Source organism: Camelus dromedarius, chromosome 4 (assembly GCF_036321535.1).
Source record: "Camelus dromedarius isolate mCamDro1 chromosome 4, mCamDro1.pat, whole genome shotgun sequence".
NCBI classification, from domain to species: domain Eukaryota; kingdom Metazoa; phylum Chordata; class Mammalia; order Artiodactyla; family Camelidae; genus Camelus; species Camelus dromedarius.
The window spans coordinates 6,039,707-6,061,758 of NC_087439.1; the positions used below are offsets into that span (position 1 = coordinate 6,039,707).

At 50.6% G+C, this 22,052-nt stretch overlaps 1 protein-coding gene across 1 annotated transcript; it reads left to right on the top strand.

Annotated features, from left to right (window-relative positions):
* Positions 1-60: 60 nt before the first annotated feature.
* ERCC3 (ERCC excision repair 3, TFIIH core complex helicase subunit) lies at positions 61-21,753 on the top strand. The gene is made up of 15 exons (XM_010974618.3): positions 61-156; positions 515-720; positions 1,573-1,809; positions 3,474-3,523; positions 3,937-4,072; positions 4,245-4,409; positions 4,840-5,044; positions 6,263-6,577; positions 9,165-9,349; positions 11,414-11,616; positions 13,869-13,965; positions 15,094-15,211; positions 17,264-17,382; positions 19,439-19,591; positions 21,278-21,753. The coding sequence occupies exons 1-15, from the start codon at positions 129-131 to the stop codon at positions 21,407-21,409; spliced, it is 2,349 nt and encodes a 782-aa protein (XP_010972920.1). The 5' UTR covers positions 61-128; the 3' UTR covers positions 21,410-21,753.
* Positions 21,754-22,052: the final 299 nt, after the last annotated feature.

Sequence of the window (22,052 nt, forward strand, 5' to 3'; positions counted from 1 at the left end):
GGGACCGGCGCCCAGGGGCGGGACTTCCTGTGTGGTCGCCAAATAGCTTCCGGGGTGAACCAGAAGTGCCGCAGAGCGCAGCCGCCTCACTGAGCCGGCGGTTTAGGCTGTGTGGTCCCGACGCCGCCATGGGCAAAAGAGACCGGGGGGACCGCGGTGAGACGTGGCGCGGGCACACTGGGGGCTGCCTGCGCCAGCCGTCCCCGTCGTCCTGTGTGGTAGCCGCTCCGGGCTTCTTGGCGGCGGTCGACCTCGCAGTCCCTCGCGGCCGGCCCTCGCTGTCCGGACGGGCCGCCGGGCGGGGGGCGACCCCTGGCCTTCGGGCATCCTGCGCCCCGGGCCGGGTGGGCAGCGATTGAGGGAGAGCACGCCCGCGGCGCGCCGGTGGCCCTGTGCGAGGGGCGCTCGGCGCTGGGGACATCCGGCTGCTGCCGGGCTCCCCCGAGAGGCGCCTAGTCAGTGCAGGGGCATCCCGGGGCTCCTGCGGGGCTCACTTCTGTGTCCGTCTCTGCAGATAAGAAAAAGTCCAAGAAGCGGCACTACGAGGATGAGGAAGAAGAGGAAGACGACGCCCCTGGGAACGAGTCTCAGGAAGCGGTTCCCTCAGCGGCCGGGAAGCAGGTGGATGAGTCCGGCACCAAAGTGGATGAATATGGAGCCAAGGACTACAGGCTGCAGATGCCGCTGAAGGACGACCACAGCTCCCGGCCCCTCTGGGTGGTAAGCATCCCCTCCGCCTGGACAGGGCCCCGCAGTTGGCGGAGCCCACATCGAAATGCAGGGTCGTGCGCTTCAGAGCCGGCTGGGAGAGAGCTCTCCTAGACGCGGCTTGAAACGGCCCAGGGTAGGAATGGGCACGTTCTCACCCACGGCCGGCTAGACCTGGGTTTCCTTTCTCTCTGACCCCTCCCCTAACTCCCCTTTCCTCTCCAGTTCTTCCACATGTTTGGAAATAACTTTTATCTAAAAAGTAAATAGCGTTTCTTATGCAACATTTAAATTCCCCATTTAAAAAATTAACTTGAGACATTAGGTAGGCAGCTCTTTTCACTCAACTTTGTAATTAGCATTCTAAGTACGTTTGAAGTCCAGCGAGATGGATAGCCAGTGAGGTGGGCTTTTCCTGTGAAGACTAGTGGGGAGCAGTTGCTGACTTTGGAAACTTTTTCTTGTGTTCTCTCTAGGGCTTGTGTCTGATTAAAGTAACAGATTCCACAGTTTGGCTGAACTACTGTGTACAAAATATGTGAACAACAAGGTCCTACTGTAGAGCACAGGGAACTATATTCAATAGCTGGTAATAACCTGTAATAAAAAAGAATATGAAAAAAATATATGTATAACTGCATCACTGGGCTGTACACCAGAAACTAACACAACATTGTAAATCAACTATACTTCAATTAAAGAAAAAAGAATGAAACAACCCCCCAAAATATCCCTGGTGTTGGTTAGCTTAAAGATCACTCTGGGGGCAGCTTATCCTTCCTAGGTAATGATATTGGAAGGAGTCGAATGGTCTCTGCAGCTCATTATTCTCCATGTCTCTTGTGCCCATTTGCTGTTTGTCAGGCTCCCGATGGCCACATCTTCTTAGAAGCCTTCTCTCCAGTTTACAAATATGCCCAAGACTTCCTGGTGGCCATTGCAGAGCCGGTGTGCCGACCAACCCACGTGCATGAGTACAAGCTGACTGCCTACTCGCTGTATGCGGCTGTCAGCGTGGGGCTGCAGACCAGCGACATCACTGAGTACCTCAGGAAGCTCAGCAAGACGGGAGTCCCTGACGGAATTATTCAGTTTATTAAGGCGAGTGGGGCTACGGCTGGCTCTTGCGCCTGCCTTCTTGATGCAGTAATAGGGGGGCCGGGTGCTAAACGTTGTTACTCTGCGGCAGTCACAGAAATGCCACATTCAGATCCAGTGTGGGGGGGCTTGAACACCGATTACCCCAGCTGCTGTCCCTGCTGGGGCCACACTTCCTGTGCGCTGCTCTTAGCCAGTGGGCACTAACACAGTGGGGTTAAAAATTCAGGCCCGTTCTGGCCAGGGTTATTTGGGAATACAGCCCAAAGTGAATGGTGTTACAGGTAGAAATATGCCCCCTCCAGAGTTTGTGTGTTGGGGCCCCACCCCCTGAGGTGATTGTATTTGGAGTCAGGAAGAAATTAAAGTGAAATGTGGTTGTAAGAATGAGGCCAGTAGGATAAATTAGTGTCTGTATAGGACAGGAAGCCAGAAGGCCTGTGCGCGCTCTTTCTCTTTGCATCTGCACAAGGAAGAGGTAATGTGAGCACACAGTGAGAAGGTAGCCCTCTAAAGCCACGGAGAGAACCTTCACTACAAACGGAATGGCTGGCATTGTGATTGTGGACTTGTATAAATAAGTTTCTGTCATTAAACAGCTCAGGCTGCTCTGTTCTGTGTGGCAGCCTGGGCAGACTGGTATAGTCTAATACCAGCTGAGTACTGGCATGAGACCAGTAGTCAACAACTTCCGGTAGGAAAAGTTAAAAATGACCTCAGATGTCGAAGTGGACAGGGTTCCATGTGAGGAGCACTTGAGTGTGCTTGGCTTTGTTCTGACAGTTGGTGACAGCCATCCCAAAGGGATGGACAGTGGCTTTCATTGCCCTCTGCTGATCTACAGGAAGTGGGGTTTGGACCCCTAAAACTAGAGTAACAGGTAAGTGCCTCAGGCATCCAGTACCACAGTGAGTCCAATCTCAGAGAAGCTGACAGGAGCCCTGGAGAGAACCCTCTCTCTCTCTGATGTGACAGGGTGCCCGGGGAGAAGGGCTGGCACCTCTCTGGGGTGAGCCCGCGTCGGTAACTGGGCTGTTCTCAGTCTCAGCTGGGGGCTGCCTGCAGGAATGCGGGGATTGGTCAGTGTGGTGCTGGGTCTGGGAGGGCAGCAGTGGATGCGGGCAGGAGCCTGAGATCTGCATTGTGAACCTTCGTGGCCACTGCACATTCTCTGCTGCACTCTGTCCTGGGAGGATTTTCTGCCATCAGGAAGCTTCCTTCTAGTTGGGGAAATAGAAACATTGGTTAGGAGGCCAGGAGGCTTCGTGTTTCATTTACGCAGCAGTGAACACGTACTCTGTGCCAGCTTTGTGCTGGGAGCTCTGGTCATACTCATGCAGCAGAAGGAACCTCTGGGTTAGGATGGGGCCTTTGGGCATGCAGAAGAAAGGGAAAGGGAAAATAAAAGATTTTAAGCAGCTTTTGTATAGATTGAGGGATGTGCATCAGAGATAGCCAGGCAAGAGGAAGGGAGGTTTTTCTCAAGCAGAAGCTCGTAGAAAAGGCTCAACTTACGCAGATCTGGACCCTTTTGGATGGCACAGTGGACTTCCCTGAAGTCGAGTAAACACTTGGTGGATGGGTAATGGGAGGAGCCGGGAGCACCCGTGTTCTCAGTGAGCTGCATGTTGCTAACTTTGCCTGTGTGATGCTGTCGCTCCTTGCAGTTGTGCACTGTCAGCTACGGGAAAGTCAAGCTGGTCCTGAAGCACAACAGGTAAAGGGTCCTGTGACGGGCCCGTCCAAGGCACCTTCACCCTCTGCAGGCTGGGTGGCGGGGAGCGGCCGTTTGTAGGCTGTCTGCTGTGTGCTAACAGAGCAGGGGTCAGCGGGTAGGAAGAGTAGTGGAGTGATGTGGCCGAAACGGGAAACTCGTTCACCAACCAGTGTTCCCCTGAGCGATGGAGCTGGGTTCAGATCCCGCCAGTTTGTCTTCAGAGTGGGGCTTTGTCTACAACCCTTGTGTGTTACATCACGGCCACTGGTTTAGCGGTCAGACTTGGCAGCAGGGTGTGGGACAGTGAGAGAGTAGAGGGAGATGTGAGGGCACCGTCTCCAGACCCTCTCGTAGAATGTGCAGTGGGACCTTCTGAAAACAGTGTGCTGGTCCTCCTCCCTCCCCTCCTGTAGGTACTTCGTCGAAAGCTCTCACCCTGACGTCATCCAGCATCTCCTCCAGGACCCAGTGATCCGGGAATGCCGCCTGAGGAATGCTGAGGGGGAGGCCACAGAAGTCATCACAGAGACCTTCACCAGCAAGTCTGCCGTACGTGGGCCCTGGCGTCACCCCTGGGCTGAGGGCACTGAGGATTTTAGTTCTGTCAGGCCCAGCACTTGCAGCCTAGGAGTCCTGCAGTCTCCTTTCAACCTTGGCTGTTGCTTGCTCACAGCAGGCTTAAATGTTTTGTGCCAGCCCATTTCCTGCCTTCCTACTACAGATTGCAAAGACGGCTGATGGCAGCGGGGGGCCCTCCACTTCCCGGGCGACAGACCCACAGGGTAAATCTGACATCCCCACGGACCTGTTTGACTTCTATGAGCAAATGGACAAGGATGAAGAGGAAGAAGAAGAGACACAGACAGTGTCTTTTGAAGTCAAGCAGGTGAGTGAATGTACGCCATCCTGGTTCCCTGTCTAAGCAGGTGTCAGTGGCTGGTCTCACCCTGCGTGGGCTGTCTGGTCTGTGTGAGAGGATGGCTTCCCATCTTTCCCCCGATGTTGGTGTCTGTGCACTTAGCATCGGTCTTCCTGATGGGGTTAGATCTCAGTGTCCTGTTCCTCAGGCTGGTGGGTCAGTGTTCACAGTGCCTGAGGGGCATTTTTGGTGGCTGACTGGATTCAGTTTTGTCCATGTTCTTAGTCTGGGGTGCTTTTCTGTGCTTTAACTCAGCTGTTATCAGGCCAGATCTGAAATTGCAGAAGTCTAGGTAAACGTTTTTTTTAAATCATTACGCCCCTTAGAACGTGTGCCGTTTTTGAGCACGCTTTGGAGTTAGTAAGATCTTAAAACATCCCGGGTGCTCACTCTTCAGGAAATGATTGAGGAACTCCAGAAACGGTGCATCCACCTGGAGTACCCGCTGTTGGCAGAATACGACTTCCGGAACGATTCCATTAACCCCGACATCAACATTGACCTGAAGCCCACCGCTGTCCTGAGACCATATCAGGAGAAGAGCTTGCGGAAGATGTTTGGGAACGGGCGTGCGCGTTCAGGGGTCATTGTTCTTCCTTGTGGTGAGTGGCTCCTGAAGGAAGAACACGGCCAGACTACTCAGTCTGGTGTGCCCGCTGGCTTATGCTCTCTGGAGCGCCTTTCCCTGCGTCACAGCTGGTCAGGGACCAGCCCAGGTCAGGTGGCTACCCAATTCCTGACTTGACAGACACTTGAGGGCTTGTTGCATGCGGGGCCCTGGTATGATGGGGACATGATGGGGCGCATTCTGGTAGGGGACAGACTGACAGTAAAAAACCAGCCAGGCCGTGTACGAAATCTTGGGCAGTGAAGAAAGGCAGTGTCATGGGGAAGGGTGCTGGTTTATGTAGCAGGGTTAGAGGCTGGTTCTTTGCAGTCAGTCCTGTGAGTTGTGTGTATTTGGAGGCTACCTAGCTCAGAAGCTCTGTTTGTTCCTGGGCTGCCTATTCTAGTGTGCATGTCTGAGAGAGGGCAGGAGCAGCCCTGTGCACCTGTCTGGTACCATTTGTCCTAAGGTGTGTCAGGTCTGGCCTAGGTTGTTGGCCAGAGGTCACAGTCGACTCAGCTGGGGATCCTGCCCCTGGACTTAAAAAGGCAGAATCTCCAGGGCCTGTAGTTCAGATTTGTTTTTAAAGCTCCGTGGGTTATTTTGATGCACGTCCCTGGTAGAGAAGAATGGCTGTTTAAAAGACTAGCCTGACTTTTAATCTGGATCTTCAAATGGTGAATAGCAGTAATCTCAGAAGCTCCTGGAGTCTCACCTTCCTGTGTCTCTGCTGGTGCTGCTCACATGTAGTGCACTCCCGAGTTCTCAGGCCAGTTTGTGGTGGAGCCGTACCCGCTGTCTTTACTGAGCCCCTCCCTAACTGGTCTCTGGGTTAGACACTCGGGACCCCAACAGCACTGCTCTCCCACGGCCTTGGGCACCTTACACCTGGGCTTTAGTTTGCCCACGTTTAAAGCAGCAGAAGTAGGGGAGTGGCTTGTTAGGACAATTGTTGTTTTTCAGCATTTAAACAACATGTGTGTAAAATGCTTTAATAGGGCCTGGCACTTGTCTCTTAATTCTCACGTGTGTGTGTGAAGCAGGCGTGCCTTCTTTTTATAAAGAAGAAAAGAGAGGTTTTGAGCAGTAACTGCCTTCGTAACATTAGCTGTGAGGGTCATGACAAGGAATTCTGGCTAGACTCATGCTGACAAGTCCTTCTGTCTGCCCTATCCTTCTTTTCGACCTGGGGTTGCCCTCTGGGTCCTCAAAGGTGCTGGGAAGTCCCTGGTGGGCGTGACGGCTGCATGCACGGTCCGAAAGCGCTGTCTGGTGCTGGGCAACTCGGCGGTGTCCGTGGAGCAGTGGAAGGCCCAGTTCAAGATGTGGTCCACCATCGACGACAGTCAGATCTGCCGCTTCACCTCCGACGCCAAGGACAAGCCCATTGGCTGCTCCGTCGCCATCAGCACCTACTCCATGCTGGGCCACACCACCAAGAGGTCCTGGGAGGCCGAGCGAGTCATGGAGTGGCTCAGAACGCAGGAGTGGGGCCTCATGATCCTGGACGAAGTGCACACCATCCCGGGTAAGCAGGCCGAGCGCTGAGCTGCCCACTTGTCGTACGGACAGAGATTGACTTCTAGTTCCTGGGCCAAGGGGGGCTGCTGTGTAATGTACCCATCTTGCTGGAAAGACTTGCTCCGTGAAGCTTTTAAATAAGTCATAAGCACGTGTGGGGCGGGGTTGGTGGTGGATGGGTGTACGCACTGACAGCGTCCCTCATCGCTGGCCCAGCGTCCTCAGTTAGAAAATGTTATTTTCTTTCTCCCTTCATCTTAACTGTTGAAGCTCAGCTTACCCTTAACCCTCCCCACTCCTTTATTTTTTTTTTTACTGGTCCTGTGAAAATTGGACTAGGAGCACAAAAAAGTCCTTGCACTGTCTGTTTTACTTGAAGAGTATTGATCCTTAATATATTATAGAAGCCCTCCTTTTCCAAGTATTTCAGGCAGTTCTTCTCTTAAACAGCCATATTGATATAATTTGGATTGTGAGTCATTTCCTATTGGTGAGTTTGGCATTGCTTTGTAGCAGTTTAGTTAGAGGATGTGTTTGGAGCCTGGGAAGGCTGGAGGCTTTCTGCCTGAGGATGTATTTAGTACATGTTGATGTTCCTTTTCAGCCTGGATCTCAGTCCCAGGCTCTCCTCGGCTCACTGGATCAGTTTGTCTGTTTAGGTAAAAGAGGGAACCCAAACAGCTCTAAAGGGTTTTGAGTTCAGGCCTGGTGAGCCCCATGGCCTGGCCGTGCTCACTGGGCCAGAGAGCGGATGTTAAATAGGAAGTTCTAGCGAAGCAGAGTAAGACCCTGCTGTTAAATGTTTAGCGCTTCAGATCAGGAAGGATGAGAAATCTTTGGAAGATTTAGGTTTATCTCGGAAGATGAAGACTGCTAAATTCTCTTACAGATCTTCCGGAAGGATTCCTGTCAGGTCACTGTATTAGTAAGACATTCTCCTTACAGTACTTGCACATGTTAAGTGCTTCCTGCATGTGAGGGACTGTGCCACTGTCATTGTTCCAACAAGTGTTTATTGAGAGCCCATTAAGTACTGGGCACTGTGCTTGGCACCAGAGACAAAGTGGGAGGGACAGTCTAAAGAACCACGTGCGTAAATGTCAGGTGACAACCGTGTCGTGATGTCCAGTGAAACGAGCCACACGCAGAAGCTCGTACTGTGATCCCACTTGCAGGAAGCTGAGCAAAGGGGGCCGACCTGCTGTCTGACGACTGAAGTGGAATCACGCTCCCCTGGGGCGCGAGAGCTGCTGTGGACTGGAGGGGTCGGAGGAGAGACTTCCGGGTGCTCTGAACACTCATATCTTGTTCTGGGTGGTTCCGCAGGTAGGGGCCAGTGTAAAAGCTTACTGAGCCATATGCTTCATCAAACGTGTGACAGCTGTGGTGCTGACAGCGGGACGTGACCTGTTTGCAGGGCAGAGGCCCCCAGGAGGGCTCATTTCTGACTGCGGAGTGTCTAGACAGGGTCCTGACTTGTGCGTACCTTGAGTGGACGTGCCCCTGGGCGGTCCCCAGTGCAGCCTCCGGGGAGCCCATGTTAGGTTGGTGTCTCTATTGCCTTGGCTGCTTTATCCTTCTGATGTGGGGAACCTGGTCTGGGGGCCTTAGCTACCCTTTTTTGGAGCCGGCATAGTCCTTGGAGGTCACCCTGACCCCGGTTTTTTGTTTGTTTGTTTTCCAAGTGTGTGTGAAACTCTGTAAAACCTGGATGTTTGCTTGGAGTTAGCCCTCTGTTATTTTGCTGTTCTTGAGTGTTTGGTTTGTGATTTGTTGAAGTCAGCCCTCTCTTTGCTTGAGATTGTCATGTCTGTTTCTGAAGTACCACTAACCTTACCTTTCATTGTAATACAAAATGAGCATGACTTAATGAACATTTTAACCTTCATTCCGAGTATTAGAATTTTTAAAAGGTGAGCCCATGGAAAAACTCATACATGGATTTTTAAAAAATGAGTGTTTCATACCCTTTTATGTGTTTGTTTAATTTAATTTGATCAGTCAGAATTGTAGCATTCAAAAAAAGGAAGGCAGAGGAAGTTGCTGGTTAGCCAGGATGAGTCCAATCAGAGACGCTGGAGGGGGGTCCCTGGAAAGGGGAGCGGAGCCTGGGGCCCCCTCGCTCCCTGTTTCCTCCTTGGTTTCTGGGGAGGTGGTGGGAAGTGGAGCAGACCTGGCCCCTTTCCTTCCTCTGACTCACCAGCTGCCCTACTGTCTTCCTGGTAACTGAGGCGTGAGTTTCATGGTGAACAAAGTCCTGGTATAATGAGGAACTTGGTGGCATTTCAAGTGCCATAGATCATGTTTCAGATCGACAGCTGAGCTGAGGTGGGGAGAGTGCTGGGGTTCGCTAACTTGGTGCTTCCCCTGGGTTATCTCTCCCCACCCCGTTCTCCTTCACCCTCCTTTTGAACAGGTCTAGAAGTGACAATGAAGTGTTCTCGCTGAGCCTTCCATGTGTAGGGCTAGGCTCCTGATCCAGGAGCCCAGGGTGAGCCCCTGTGGGGTCATGGGCCAGGGTTGAGTCCGGGTTGTCTGTGGGACCCCGAGCGCTTGGAGCAGGGATAGCAGGAGCACACCAATTGTCTCTTCAGCCAAGATGTTCCGGCGGGTGCTGACCATCGTGCAGGCCCACTGCAAGCTTGGCTTGACCGCCACCCTTGTCCGGGAAGACGACAAGATTGTGGACTTGAATTTCCTGATTGGGCCCAAGCTCTATGAAGCCAACTGGATGGAGCTGCAGAACAACGGCTACATCGCCAAAGTCCAGTGTGCCGAGGTACCTCGCCCCGTGGTCTCTGGGGTTTGAGGGGTGGGGGTCGGGTCAGCTCCTTGTGGGCAGTACACAGGTCAGGCCCTGCGCAGAAGCACCACCTCCCTCCCTCCTCCGTCCCCTGTGGGCTGGGCGGTGTCCACCAGCTCCCACCTCCAGGGCGCAGGAAGTGGTGGCAGTGGGAGGATCCCTGAGGCCGGCTGGGCCTGAGTCCCTGCTTCACCTCCTTCCTGGGAGCCGGGACCTCAGGGTCATCCTGCTCCACCTCACCCTGAGGGATGCTTGGTGGCCCTGCATGGGCAGCCCCCAGGCCACCCCCAGTGCCAAAGCCTCTGGGTTCTCCTGCCCCCAGAAGGCACATGTGGGCCCTGATCATTTTATTTCTCAGAACACACTTCTTCAATATTGTTCTGTAATGAATACCTGCACAGGTGCCAAAGGTAAGTCTTGTTCAAGGGTAAGTCTTCTCAGAAGGGACAATAGCAGAAATCCTTTTTGCACTTTAACATGACCGTCGCTCCCTGGCTGGAGTTGGGTGGGCTCTGTCCTCCAAGGGCTGACGGGACTCTTGGGTAAACGTGAATGTGAGGCCAGGGTGACCACATCTTGAAGCTTAGGTTTATCACTGTCTTGATTTTATTATTTTACTTCCTGTGTGTATTTCCCTAAACATTTGTTGTTAAGCTTTGCTTTTAAAAAAATCTTTATGTATATGCAGATGGAATCAGCTTACATATGTTCTTGTATGACTTCTGTCTTTTGCTTAGTATTTTTATTCCTTGCATAAGGCATTGTTTTTCAATGATAGGTGTAGCTGTAGTTTGTTCCTTTGAGTTCCTCTCTGGCATTCCATTGTACAGATATACCACAGTTTGGTAGGTAATGGAATATTATAAAGCAGTGAAAATAAAAATCTTTTCTAATGTTGACAGACATTTGGGTTGCTAAGCTGGTTTTTTTTTTTTTTACAGCTTTATTGAAGTATAGTTTATGTTCCATAACTTTCACCTGTTGTAAGTGGATACTGTAATTTGTAACTTCTGTGATTTTAGTAAATGTAAAGAGTTGTGGAGCTGTACCCCAAGTCCACCTTTAGAACATTCCACCCACCCAAAGTTCCCTTGTGCCTGTTTGCAATACCCTGCTTTGACACCCAGCCCTAGGCAGCCACTGGTTTGTTTTCTGTGAATTTGGAGCTTAGTTTTTTGCTGTTAGGGCAGTGTTGCTGCAAATTTTTTTTTAAAATGTATTTTCCATTTCCTGGGGCTTTTGTGTTAGAGATTTTCTAAAGCAGCATTGTCCAGACTGTGGACTGTGACCCTGTAGCAGATGGTGACATCACTTCAGTGGGTCATGACCAGGATAGAATAGAATCTACCAGAATGTGTCATGCGTATTGTTTTGTAAAACCATGTTTGTGTGTGTAAATGTTTAGTTTGTGATGTAAAGGGTCTCAGGTTTGAAGGCCACTTCTCTGGCAGATACCTTCACAATTAGCATTGCTGGGACAAGGGCTTTCCAGGTGTTCACTAGTCGTGTTGTGAAAACCTCTGTTGCCACGGTGGCTGTGCCCGTGAGCTCTCATTGGGTGATTGAGACTGCTCCACGTCTCCAACACCTAATGTGGAGATTTTTTTTCTTTTAATTTTTTGCTAACCTTGTAAGTGTGACATGGTATTTTTTTAATGGTCTTAATTTGTGTTTTCACATTTACTAACGATGTTGAGTGTCTTTTCGTATGTTTATTGGGCACTTGTGGTGCATACTCTGTGAAATGCACCACTGGTGAGAATCTGATTGTCCTCACTTGGAGCTGGTGTGAAAATAATTCCCTGGTTATCGGTATGTTTAAAAATCTTTGTTAAGTGACTAACATGTGAGAGTGTCCTGGTTCCACACTGGGTATTAGATTTTGTTTGTTTTGTGTGTGTGTGTGTTTCTAGTGTTACTGAGATGTAATTCACATGCCACTGGTTTTATCTTGATTTGTTTGAAAGCTGATTTGCTGAAGTTTCTAATTGTGTGATGTTTAAACTTGCATACTGAGCCCTGATTCTCTCTGTATCACAGGTTTGGTGTCCAATGTCACCTGAGTTTTACCGGGAGTACGTGGCAATCAAAACAAAGAAACGAATCTTGCTGTACACCATGAACCCCAACAAATTCAGAGCTTGCCAGTTTCTGATCAAGTTTCACGAGAGAAGGAATGACAAGATTATTGTCTTTGCTGACAACGTGTTTGCCCTGAAGGAATATGCCATTCGGCTGAACAAGTAAGAATGCAAAAGTTAGGGTTGCTTCCAAAGCCAGTTTATCTTCCCCTTGTGAGAGTACAGAAGGTGCCAGTTTTGCCCTTGAAGCTCTCAGGGACTTCTTGGGATCTCAAGGTCTAGGTCTGTAGTCGCAGGGACCAGGTGAGACAGAGGGGCATGTGGTCGGAGTCAGAGGCTGGAGCGTATAGAAAAGGGAGTCTGGTCACAGTGAGCCCCCAGGGGGCTGAGGCTAGAGTCCTGCTGCTTTGGAGCTGGGCTCCAAACATAAGCATGGTTGGCATCTGGAGTATCAGGCCAAGTGGGCATGGTGGCCAGAGACGAAGTCAGACTGTGTGGCCAGGGGCCAGGGATGCAGGGCATCCCAGATACGGCCCGGCATCTAGAAGGAGGTGCTTAGAAAACACCCACCAGAGTCCTGCTTAGCCTACAGCCCTGCCGAGATACTTGTGCCTAAAACCTGGCTGTTGTAAATCCCCTGCCAAGTAGGGAGGAAGAGGCCTGTGCTTCCTTCTACAGAGACACGGGGCTTCAGATGCTGTGAGTGAAGCAGAAGGCAGGGCCCTCTGTGAAGATGGGCCTTGATTTATGTTTGTGGGGTCGGGATGGAGACAGACCAGCTTCTCTTCAGTCGTCACCTCGGCCTTATGAGGTCACTCTATTGTTCCTATTTTATAGATGAGAAAAGTGAGACACGGGAAGATTACATTTCTCAAATTTCTACAATTGTACCTTTTTTTAAATTTAGGGAAGATTTTACTTTTTACGAAAGTAACATAGGTTATTATGAAAATAAGCAGTTCCTTGCACCTCTCTTCCCATCCACAGTTCCTGTTCCCCCGAGGGAGCCACTTTCAGCTCTTCTCTCTCTACCTTCATATTTCTGAGTAATAATTTATATAGTAGTTTCCTGATTATTAATTGTAGAAATTGCCTATTAACTTCCTGCCATGGGCGTTGAGGATTTAACTCTCTGACATAAGCTGCTCCAGCCTCCCACTCCATCCTCCCGGTACGTTCTTGGTTAAGTTAGTATTCAGGGTTACGTTGTTTTGACTGAGTAATAAGTATCGTTCAAGCCAAGGCATATAGTGTACTATGAGTATATTTTCTTTTTTGTTAATATTTGTTTTTCCTGGAGTTAATAATTGCCTCTCCATTACTTTTGCTTGGTTTTCTATATACTTAATAATTACTCCATTTCAGACTCTTAATGCAATCCTAAACTCTGTCTCAAAAGGGTCAGACCCATCAGGCAATCTCTCAGTTCCCTTTTACTTTCTTTCCCTAGTGGGATCCTTACCGGTACTCCATCCTCCATCCTCCTCCCTCCCTCCTCCTCCTCCACCTCCTCCTCCATATCTACCTCCTCCTCTTCCATCACCTCCTCCTCCATCTCCATCCACCCCCCTCCACCTCCATCCACCATCTCCTCCACCGTCACCTCCTCCACCTCTTCCACCTCCACCTCCTCGTCCACCTCCACCCTTCTCCCTTTTCCACCTCCACGCGTCCTCTTCCTCCTCCATTTCCACCTCCATCCATCTCCACCTCTTTCTCCACCTCCTCCACGTCCTTGTGGTCATTGTCATCACTGTCACTACTGACCCTTTGGAAACTACAAAAACCAGGTCGTTACGAGAAAAGCAGAGGAATGGCCTTGGCAGGTGCCAGGAGGTGATAACCAGTGAGGTTGTCAGACAGGCTTGTGCCTCTTGGTAGACAGCTGGGAACTGAAGAGGCAAGTTTTGAACTTAGTGTTATAGGAGGTCAGTGGGGAAAAGTATGGAAGGGGCTCTTTTTTCTTGGAGAATGCCTGTGTCATCAGGAAAACAGTTGCCTCCACACTTTTGTTTGAAAATAGCAGTGTTTTCTTGGCCACTCCCATTCGGCTTCATGAGGGGGGTTTTGTCTTGTTGAGTCACTGAGCTTGGAGCAAGAGATGTTGAAGCAGGAAGGAGCAGAGTCCAAAACCAGGAAAGTGCAGGAGGAAGTCCTGGGGAGAGGGGCTGCCTGCACCGCGGACGGTGATGTGTGTGCATGTGTGCGTGCGTGTGTGCATGCGTGTATGTGTTGGAAGCCGGGTGGGAGGGCCTGTAGCCACTCAGTTTTATGGTCTCCTCCTGATACTCTCGCCCGACAGAGGGCTTCCTGGTAGAGCAGCCTTGCAGGAACCCCCTTGCCCTGTGCCATGCTGTCAGGACCACCGAGGAGGGATTTCATGGTCTTCCTAACACCGCTTTGTCCTTCTCTAGACCTTATATCTATGGGCCTACGTCCCAGGGAGAACGGATGCAGATTCTCCAGAATTTCAAACATAACCCCAAGATCAACACCATCTTCATATCCAAGGTCTGTGTGGCATGTGGCAACCCCAGGGCCTCTGGGGGACACTGGGTGACTTCTGTACAGTGAATTGATGTTTGTTGAAGGAACGTTCTGTGTCAGTTTTCATTGCGTGTCCAGTGTCTGGAGGCAGGAGGATGTTGCCTGCCAGGTAGTGGGAGAAGCAGATTGAGGATTTTAATGTGCATAATCTGTACTCCTAACTCGAGGGCTGTGTAATCTATAACGTCCTTTTGCTTGATAAAAGTTTTTCCCATCTCTTTTTGGGATACAGGGATTTTAAGTTGTATTTTCTTTAGACAAAGGAAAACGTTCGTCGCCTACTCTGGCAAAGGTAGGCATTTGGATGATGTCCTCTTTGTGGCGTTGGGGAGTCCTGGGGATGGTGGGCAGCCTTTGTCCCAGCTCCTGGAGGGCCTTGCTGGTGGGTAGGGAGTGTAACTGCAGTGCAGACTCACATAGGCCCAGCTTGGTGATCGTTTTAATTTGCAGGTAGAGTTGGTGGCCGAACAGTTTAGAACAATATTCAGGTTAGAACCCCCTGGAAGCCCGATTTCTTATAAAGTGATCATGGTTGGGTCAGTAAGTGCCAAGCTTTGGTTTGTGCGTCTGGGAACCTTGATGGTTGGATCCCCTCCTCTGCTAAGGCAGCTACCCTGGGCCAGAATCCAGCCCACTGCAGGCGGTGGCTGCTACCAGGTCACGTGCCTCACGCATGCTGCCGGCCTTAGTGGCCTCCAGTTAAGACTGTGGATGGTTTAGTGCAGACCTATTTCTGTAGCCAAAAATAAGAATCACTCAACAGAGAGATAAGGCTTCTTGCCTTTGGTCCCCTGGCAGCCCACTCCAGGAGCGTTGCTGAGACAGAGATGCCGCACGCCTGTGCTCCAGAGGCCCCATTCGGGCCCGGAAGAAGCCTATCCTGGCTTCTTCAGGACAGCTCTCAGGAGCGCATACTAGGGCCTGGAGGCCTGCCTGTGTCTGAAGGACCCTGACACAGACTGAAGACGATCGTTACTGCTTTCCTAAATGACTTACAGAGCTTGTTTAAATTTGACGCTAGTTGATTTTTTTTTCTCTTGTTGTCTCATGTTTGAAAACCTTCCCAAACTCCCAGCTGTTTGTTTTCTGTAGGTGGGGGACACATCGTTTGATCTGCCAGAAGCCAACGTTCTCATTCAGATCTCCTCTCACGGTGGCTCCCGGCGGCAGGAGGCCCAGAGGCTGGGGCGAGTGCTCCGAGCCAAGAAAGGTAAAGACGGTCTTCCCCCTTCTTCTCTAGGAGGCCTCTCCCTTCCAGCCACTTTGGGCAGGAAGAGGGTAGGGCTAAGCTGCCTGTGTGTTCCTGAGGGCAAGCTTGTGCTCCGGGGCTTGGCAGACTCTGAAGGGAGGGGGTCCCAGAGCAGAGGTCCCCGAGGACCTCCTTGGCCCTGGTGATTTCTCACGTGTTGGCTGAGTGTGTGGATGTTCTCCATGGCAGCCGTCTGGAATTCACACTCTGAGCTCTGTGTGGAGTACAAATACTTGTATGTGGAATCTACAAAAAAATAAACAAAAAACCAAAACCTTACAGAAAAAGATACCAGATTTGTGGTTACCAGAGATGGGGGTCTGGGAGCGGGGGAGTTGGATGAAGGTGTTCCAGAGGCAGAGACTTCCAGCTGTAAGGTAAATGTGTACTGAGGCATAGAAAGTCCCACAGGGTGACACAGTTAACCTCGCTGTATGCTATACTTGAAAGTTGCCAAAGAGTAAATTCTAAATGTTCTCATCACTGGAAAAACCTTTTTTTTTCATTTCTTCTTTTGATGTTAATATGAAATGATGGATGTTAACTGAACTTACTGAGTAATCATTCCATAATATATGTAAGTCAAATCATTATGCTATGTACCTTAGACAATGTTGTATGTCAGTTTTATCTCAATAAGACTGAAAGGGAGAAAAAAGAAAATATTTGAGGTAAGATATTTGGCCCTTTTCTTTGCATCACTGAGCTCTTATAAGACGAGGAAACAGTTGAAGTCAGAAGCAGTGCATCGATACTTATTGGCATTTGAACTGTGAAGCAGAGCAGGTTTTTGGTTTGTTTTGTTTCTAAAAGATTGGGTTTTATAGGCTATGGTATTTTCTCCTACTTTCTATGATAATTCTCTTGTTAATAGGTTTTCTCTCTGAGCTTTTTTTTTTTTAGTAGCTTTGTTGGGATACAATTCACATACCATACAATTGATCCATTGAAAATGTACAGTTCAGTGGCTTTTAGTCTAGTCACAAGGTTGTGTAACCATCACCACGGAATTTATGTTCAGGATATTCTCATCACCCTCAAAAAGAAATCCTTACCATTTTCTCCTGCCACCCAGCCTGCAGCCCCAGGCAACCACTCAGCTACTTTTGTTTCCATAGGTGTGTTCATTCTGGACATTTTATATATGTGGAATCATGTTGTTGGGGTCTTCTGTGACTGGCTTCTTTCACTTAACATGTTTGTAACAAGGTTAACCATGTGGTAGCACGTGTTGATACTTCATTCTTTTGTATGGCCATGTAATGTTCCACTGCATGGACATGCCACCTTTTTTTTAATCCATTCCTCTGATGATGTGGGTTGTTTCCACTTTTTGGCACTTAGAATAATGCTGTTAGGAAATTCATGTGCAGATTGTGTGTGGACATAGCTTTTCAGCTCTCTCGGGTACAGATCTAGGAGTGAGATTACAGGGTCATGTAGAAACTCCATGTTTAACAATTTAATAAACCACCAGACTTGTTTCCAAAGTGGCTGCACCATTTTACTTTCTCACCAGCACTGTATGCGGATTCAGTTTCTCCATATCCTGACAGCAGCTGTAGTCACTTTTTTTTTATTCTGGCCATCCTAGTGTGTGCCAGGTGGTACCTTGATTTGCATTTCCCTGAGGACTAATAATACTGAGCTTTCTCCCTGTGCTCACTGGCACGTGAATCTTCTTTTTCTTCAGAGGAATGTCTGTTCAGATCCTTTGTTCTTTTTACAATTGGGTTATTTGTCTTTTCATTACTGAGTTGTGATCCGTTTTTATATAACCTAGATGCACATCCTGTATCAGCTGTGTGCTGTGTGAATGTTTTCTCCCACTCTGGGGGCTGTCTTCGCACTGTCTGGATCGTGTTTTAATTTTGATGAGGTCCCTGTGCAGAGTCAGGGCAGTGACCCCTCTGACCGCAGAGCTCCCCCACTGCAGTCCTCGCTTTTGAGCCCCGCCCCCTCAGTTCCTGCGTCCTGACATCGGATGTTGTCCTCTTTCCCGCCCTCCCCCAGGGATGGTCGCAGAGGAGTACAACGCCTTCTTCTACTCACTGGTGTCCCAGGACACGCAGGAGATGGCTTACTCCACCAAGCGGCAGAGGTTCCTGGTGGATCAAGGCTATAGCTTTAAGGTATGTATCCCTTTGGCCTCTGGTCAGAATAGGACCTAGGCTTTTTTGGTACCCAGTCCTTCAGGAGAGGTGGGGGCCACTGTCTACACAAGCAGTAGGACAGATGACAGGTAGGCACAGAACGTGAGGGGACCAGGGGCCCCGCCAGCCTCAGACTCCCTTTGTCCTTGTGTGAATTGGGGGTTGGGGGCTTTGAGAGAAAAGTACTGGGGGGGTCCCCTCCTGCTTCCAGCTTCTCCTGGTGGATGGTAAGAGAATGGGGCCTCTGGAGCGCAGGCGTGTGGCGTCTCTGCTTGTTAACTCTTTCCAGCTGTCTTATAAAAAGAACACTGGGTGCTGGTGGGGAATGTGCTAGCCTGGTGGGACTGGATATGCCGAGGGGCTGTGGCCACCACTGTGTCAGTCTGAGCCCCTCGGGGTTACTTCTCAGGGGTGGCCCCTCCAGGTGGCTGGTGAGCCTGGCCCCAGTGGGCCTCCCAGATGTCAAAGCCACCGGATACTGAAAATCTGGTATTTTAGTGATTCGGGAAATTCTAAAGCTTTGGTCAGCTTTTCATTGGCTGAGGCATTTGCTTTCTTTCCTGTTGACACAAGTAGCAAGTTAATGTCAGGATTTAGTGTCCCAAAGGCTTTGTGTTGTGGGATTTGTGTTTGTAGGGGTGGGGGAGGGCGCTGGAAGCAGGACTGGAAGAGCATCTCTGAACATGTAGGTTCCCTTGTTCTTTTTTTTCCAATCAATATTTATTCTTGTTTTTGGGGGGGGGGGTAATTAGGTTTATTTATTTATTTTTTTATTATTTACTTTTAATGGAGGTACTGGGGATGGAACCCAGGACCTTGTGCATGTTAAGCACGTGCTCTACCACTGAGCTGTACCCCTCACCCCGAGTCTTGATTTATGAAAGACCGTGGGCTGCCTTTTCAGATACTTTAGATTGTGTCTTTTTACAGATGAGTTCCCTGTATTAGCCTTAGACAAGAGGACAGGGTTGTCTGACCCCTCCTCTTTTAGCCAGAGGCAGTGACGCTTCTCAGCCTTCTCGTATGGAATTCTAGTTCAGGACACTTGAAACAGTTTTTCGGAGGAGTTTCATTGTGACCTTTTTACCCGGCTGTAACATGTTCGTGCTGGTCACAGCATCCATATCTCCTGATTCCTGGGAGGGCCGTGAGGGTAAGACAAGCCCCGGATCAGGAAGTGCTCCGGGCCCCTTGGCAGGGGGGCTTGGCAGGACGGTTCCTGAGCGTGTAGTTGTGTGCTGGTTGGGGCTGCTTTTGCCTTCCTCGCCTTCAGGGCTGCCTGCTGAGAGCAGCCAGGTGAGAGGTCCCAGAATCATGCCCCTGGAGTTCCAGGAGGGGTGACTGGGCCAGAGCAGAGGTGTCCCGTATCTGTCATCCAGATCTGTGACCACCTGAGGGGCTCAGCCAGGTCGCTGCTTCTAGGAATTTCCTTTTAATTCGAATTATGAGAAGAATTGGAGGAGAGGGGGAAGTTCCCTTGACATGATCAATCCAAGCTTTCTGCAGGGATAGGTAGGCCTCATGGTAAGTTATCCCCAAGGAAATGTAAACCACATCCCCACCACGCTGCTACCTTGCTCTTTTAGAAAAATGTATAGATGTGTCCTCAGCGTTCTGTCTGCTGTAAGACTCCCTCCGGCTGGAGGCCCTGGGCGCCTGGCCCAGGGGCTGCAGACCCACTTGGAGGGCAGCAGGCTGTGCCTTTCGTTCACGTGGTGCCAGACGGGAAGACTACAGACGGCTGTTTTGAGGTTGCCAGGATCTCTGGCGATCATTTGTAAGGGATCGTTTTGCTGCTCTGTGTTGGCAGCAGACTTCCCTAGAATTTCCGAGACCTCTCCCGCCTTGCGGTTGTTAACTAAGTTCCTTGTCAGAGGCGGCTCCTGGAGCTAGCCTTGGACTGCCGGAGAGGAACCCCCCACCATGAGCTCCCTGCTCAGGGGGGCCAGCACGAGGGAAGTGAGCAGAGCACGTGGACCTGGCAGAGGGCGGGATGGGGCCAAGGGCGGGAAGACGAGAGGTTTCTGCGTTGCAGGTGATCACAAAGCTTGCTGGCATGGAGGAGGAGGAGTTGGCATTTGCAGCGAAAGAGGAGCAACAGCAGCTCCTACAGAAGGTCCTGGCCGCCAGCGACCTGGATGCGGAGGAGGAGGTGGTGGCAGGGGAATTCGGCTCCAGGTCCAGCCAGGTGAGTGAGCGGCTGAGGGTCCAGGGGTCAGGCCTCCCCGAGGACGGGATCTTAGACGCAGGTCACACGCCCAGTTTTGTGTGTATGTGCACCTGTGTGATTTTTTTTTTTTAACTTGGAAAACACAGGAAACTGTAGAGAAGAGAGTAAGAGAAAAACAGCGCCTGATGGCTTTTCTGTGCATTGGTCTGGTTTTACGTGTCTGAGCCCACAGTGGCCTCTGCTGGTCCCTGCTCTGTCCATGTAACATCCCTGATTCGATGTTTATTAGCGTTGGGATGTTGACCCCACAGCTGGCTTTCTGTGGGGCTGCTGCAGGCGGGAGCCTGACGAACCCGGGCTGTCTCTCTCTGCCGGGCGGGTCACCGCATCTGTTTCCGCCTCAATGACAGATGGAGAGCCTTTCCACCTGTAGGATGGAGTTGAGGATCAAGTCATGTAGCAGCTTCAGTGCATTAAAAAAAATTTTTTTTTGAGGGGGGAGGTAATTAGGTTTATTTATTTAGAGGAGGGACTGGGGATTGAACCCAGGACCTCGTGCATGCTAAGCATATGCTCTACCATTGAGCTATACCCTCCTCCCCAGCTTTAGTGCATGTTTTGAAAACTTCAGAGTTTTCTGAAAATGCTCAACTTCACATTTATTCTGCAGATACTTACTGAGGTCCAGCCGTGTGCCAGGCAGATATAACACGGTGTAACTAGTGAAAGGATCATTGTGAATTCTTCTCAGGCCTTTCCTGGGAGAGAAGGACAGTTTAGTCAGGGGCTTCTGAAACTGGGTTGGTTTTAGAGCCAGAAGGGGAGCAGTGGCTGGAACAAGAGAGAAGGAAGCAGTGTCACCTGGGGAGGGGCTTCCTCCCCGCGCCTGAGGCCTTCTGGCCCCTAGACCCAGGGTTGGGGCTGGACCTCCTTGTGGGCCCTCTCCACGGAAGCCCCAGGGAGACTGCCTATTTCTGACTGCATCTGAAGGTGACGTCTGCTCAGTTCCACATCACAGTGGGTCCCCTGAGGTCAGGCTGTTGGAGGCATTGCTTCAGGGTCTGTCTACATCCTTCGCTTGTGATCTGGTGTGAGTGGTGTGCCAGGCTCTGGCTCAAGCCCTGGACTTGTGGGATTTCTGTTCACAGCACAGGAGTCGAGGCAGTTGTGGTTATCCCCTTCTGACAGATGAGATCGTTGAGATGCAGACACTGAGTATTTGCCCAAGGCCACCCAGTGCAACATAGAGCCGAGATTCAAGCCCAGGCTTTCTGGGTTTCCACATGATTCAAAGCCTTATGGTAGGGTCTCAGATTCTGAGGGACTTCTTCCCTTGCTGTTAAAACATTCTGTTTAGACCTTGTCCTGAGAGAGGCAGGGTGTCATTGTGGAAGCTGAAGTTGAGCACTTGGGTTCAGGCCCCATCTCTTTAAGACTTGTGTGATCTTGGGCACGTCACTTCATTTCTCTGTGCCTTAGTTTCCTCTCCTGTAAGATGAGGATGATAATGGTTGTGAGGGCTGGGTGAGTTAAGACGTAGTAGAACGGGAGAGCAGTGCCAGAGATGCAGTAAGTAGTAAATGTTACTTTAAAAGTTATAAAATGTATTACACTTAAACATTTTGTAAGACGTGTTGTGGTTGTAAGTGTCACAGGAGGAAAGTCTTTCCCCTTGGAAACTAACATTGGGCCGGGTCCCCGCAGGTGTCGCGGCGCTTCGGCACCATGAGCTCCATGTCTGGGGCCGACGACACGGTGTACATGGAGTACCACTCGGCTCGCAGCAAGACTGCCACCAAGCACGTGCACCCGCTCTTCAAGCGCTTCCGGAAGTGACACCCGCAGGTCCGAGGGCAAGGCTGGGTGCTCAGCACCCACACTGGAACGGGGTTTAAATGTAGCCTTTTCCCTCCACATCTACGTTCTTTCCGGTGGCGTTGGTCAGACTGACCTAGGTTCCCTGTCGACTGTTGAAGACAATGCATCAGGAGCTTGCTTCCGTCTTCATGGGTCAAGCAGGGTTTCAAAAAAGTGGGAGTGGGGGACTCTATTCTCCGGTCTTTTCAGACCACTTTTCAGGCTGGTTGGGGAGTGGTCTTCCTGTATATAAAAATTTGTGATATTTAAGGTGTATTTATCTCACTGTTCTGCTGAATAAACAGCGATGGGACGTTTAACAACTCTTCGTTATAGATGGTGCCCTGCCTGGCCGTGGACCTGGCTTACATCTGAGTGGCATACCTCCATCAGAGCCCACCTGGTGGCAGGCCCAGGGGAGCGAGGTGGGGCCCAGCCTCGGGGAGGATGAGGGGAGACTTGCCATTGTTGACCGTGAGGCTCCGGGAAAGTTGGGGCACGAGCAGTTTGCAGTGCTGCCCAGGCCATTTGGCTGGGGTGGGTTGCATGCTCGACGGCCACGGCTGTGGTCCTCTTGGTGCCCTAAAGGCCGTCGCCTCAGGGAGCCACAGTGCACACGGCT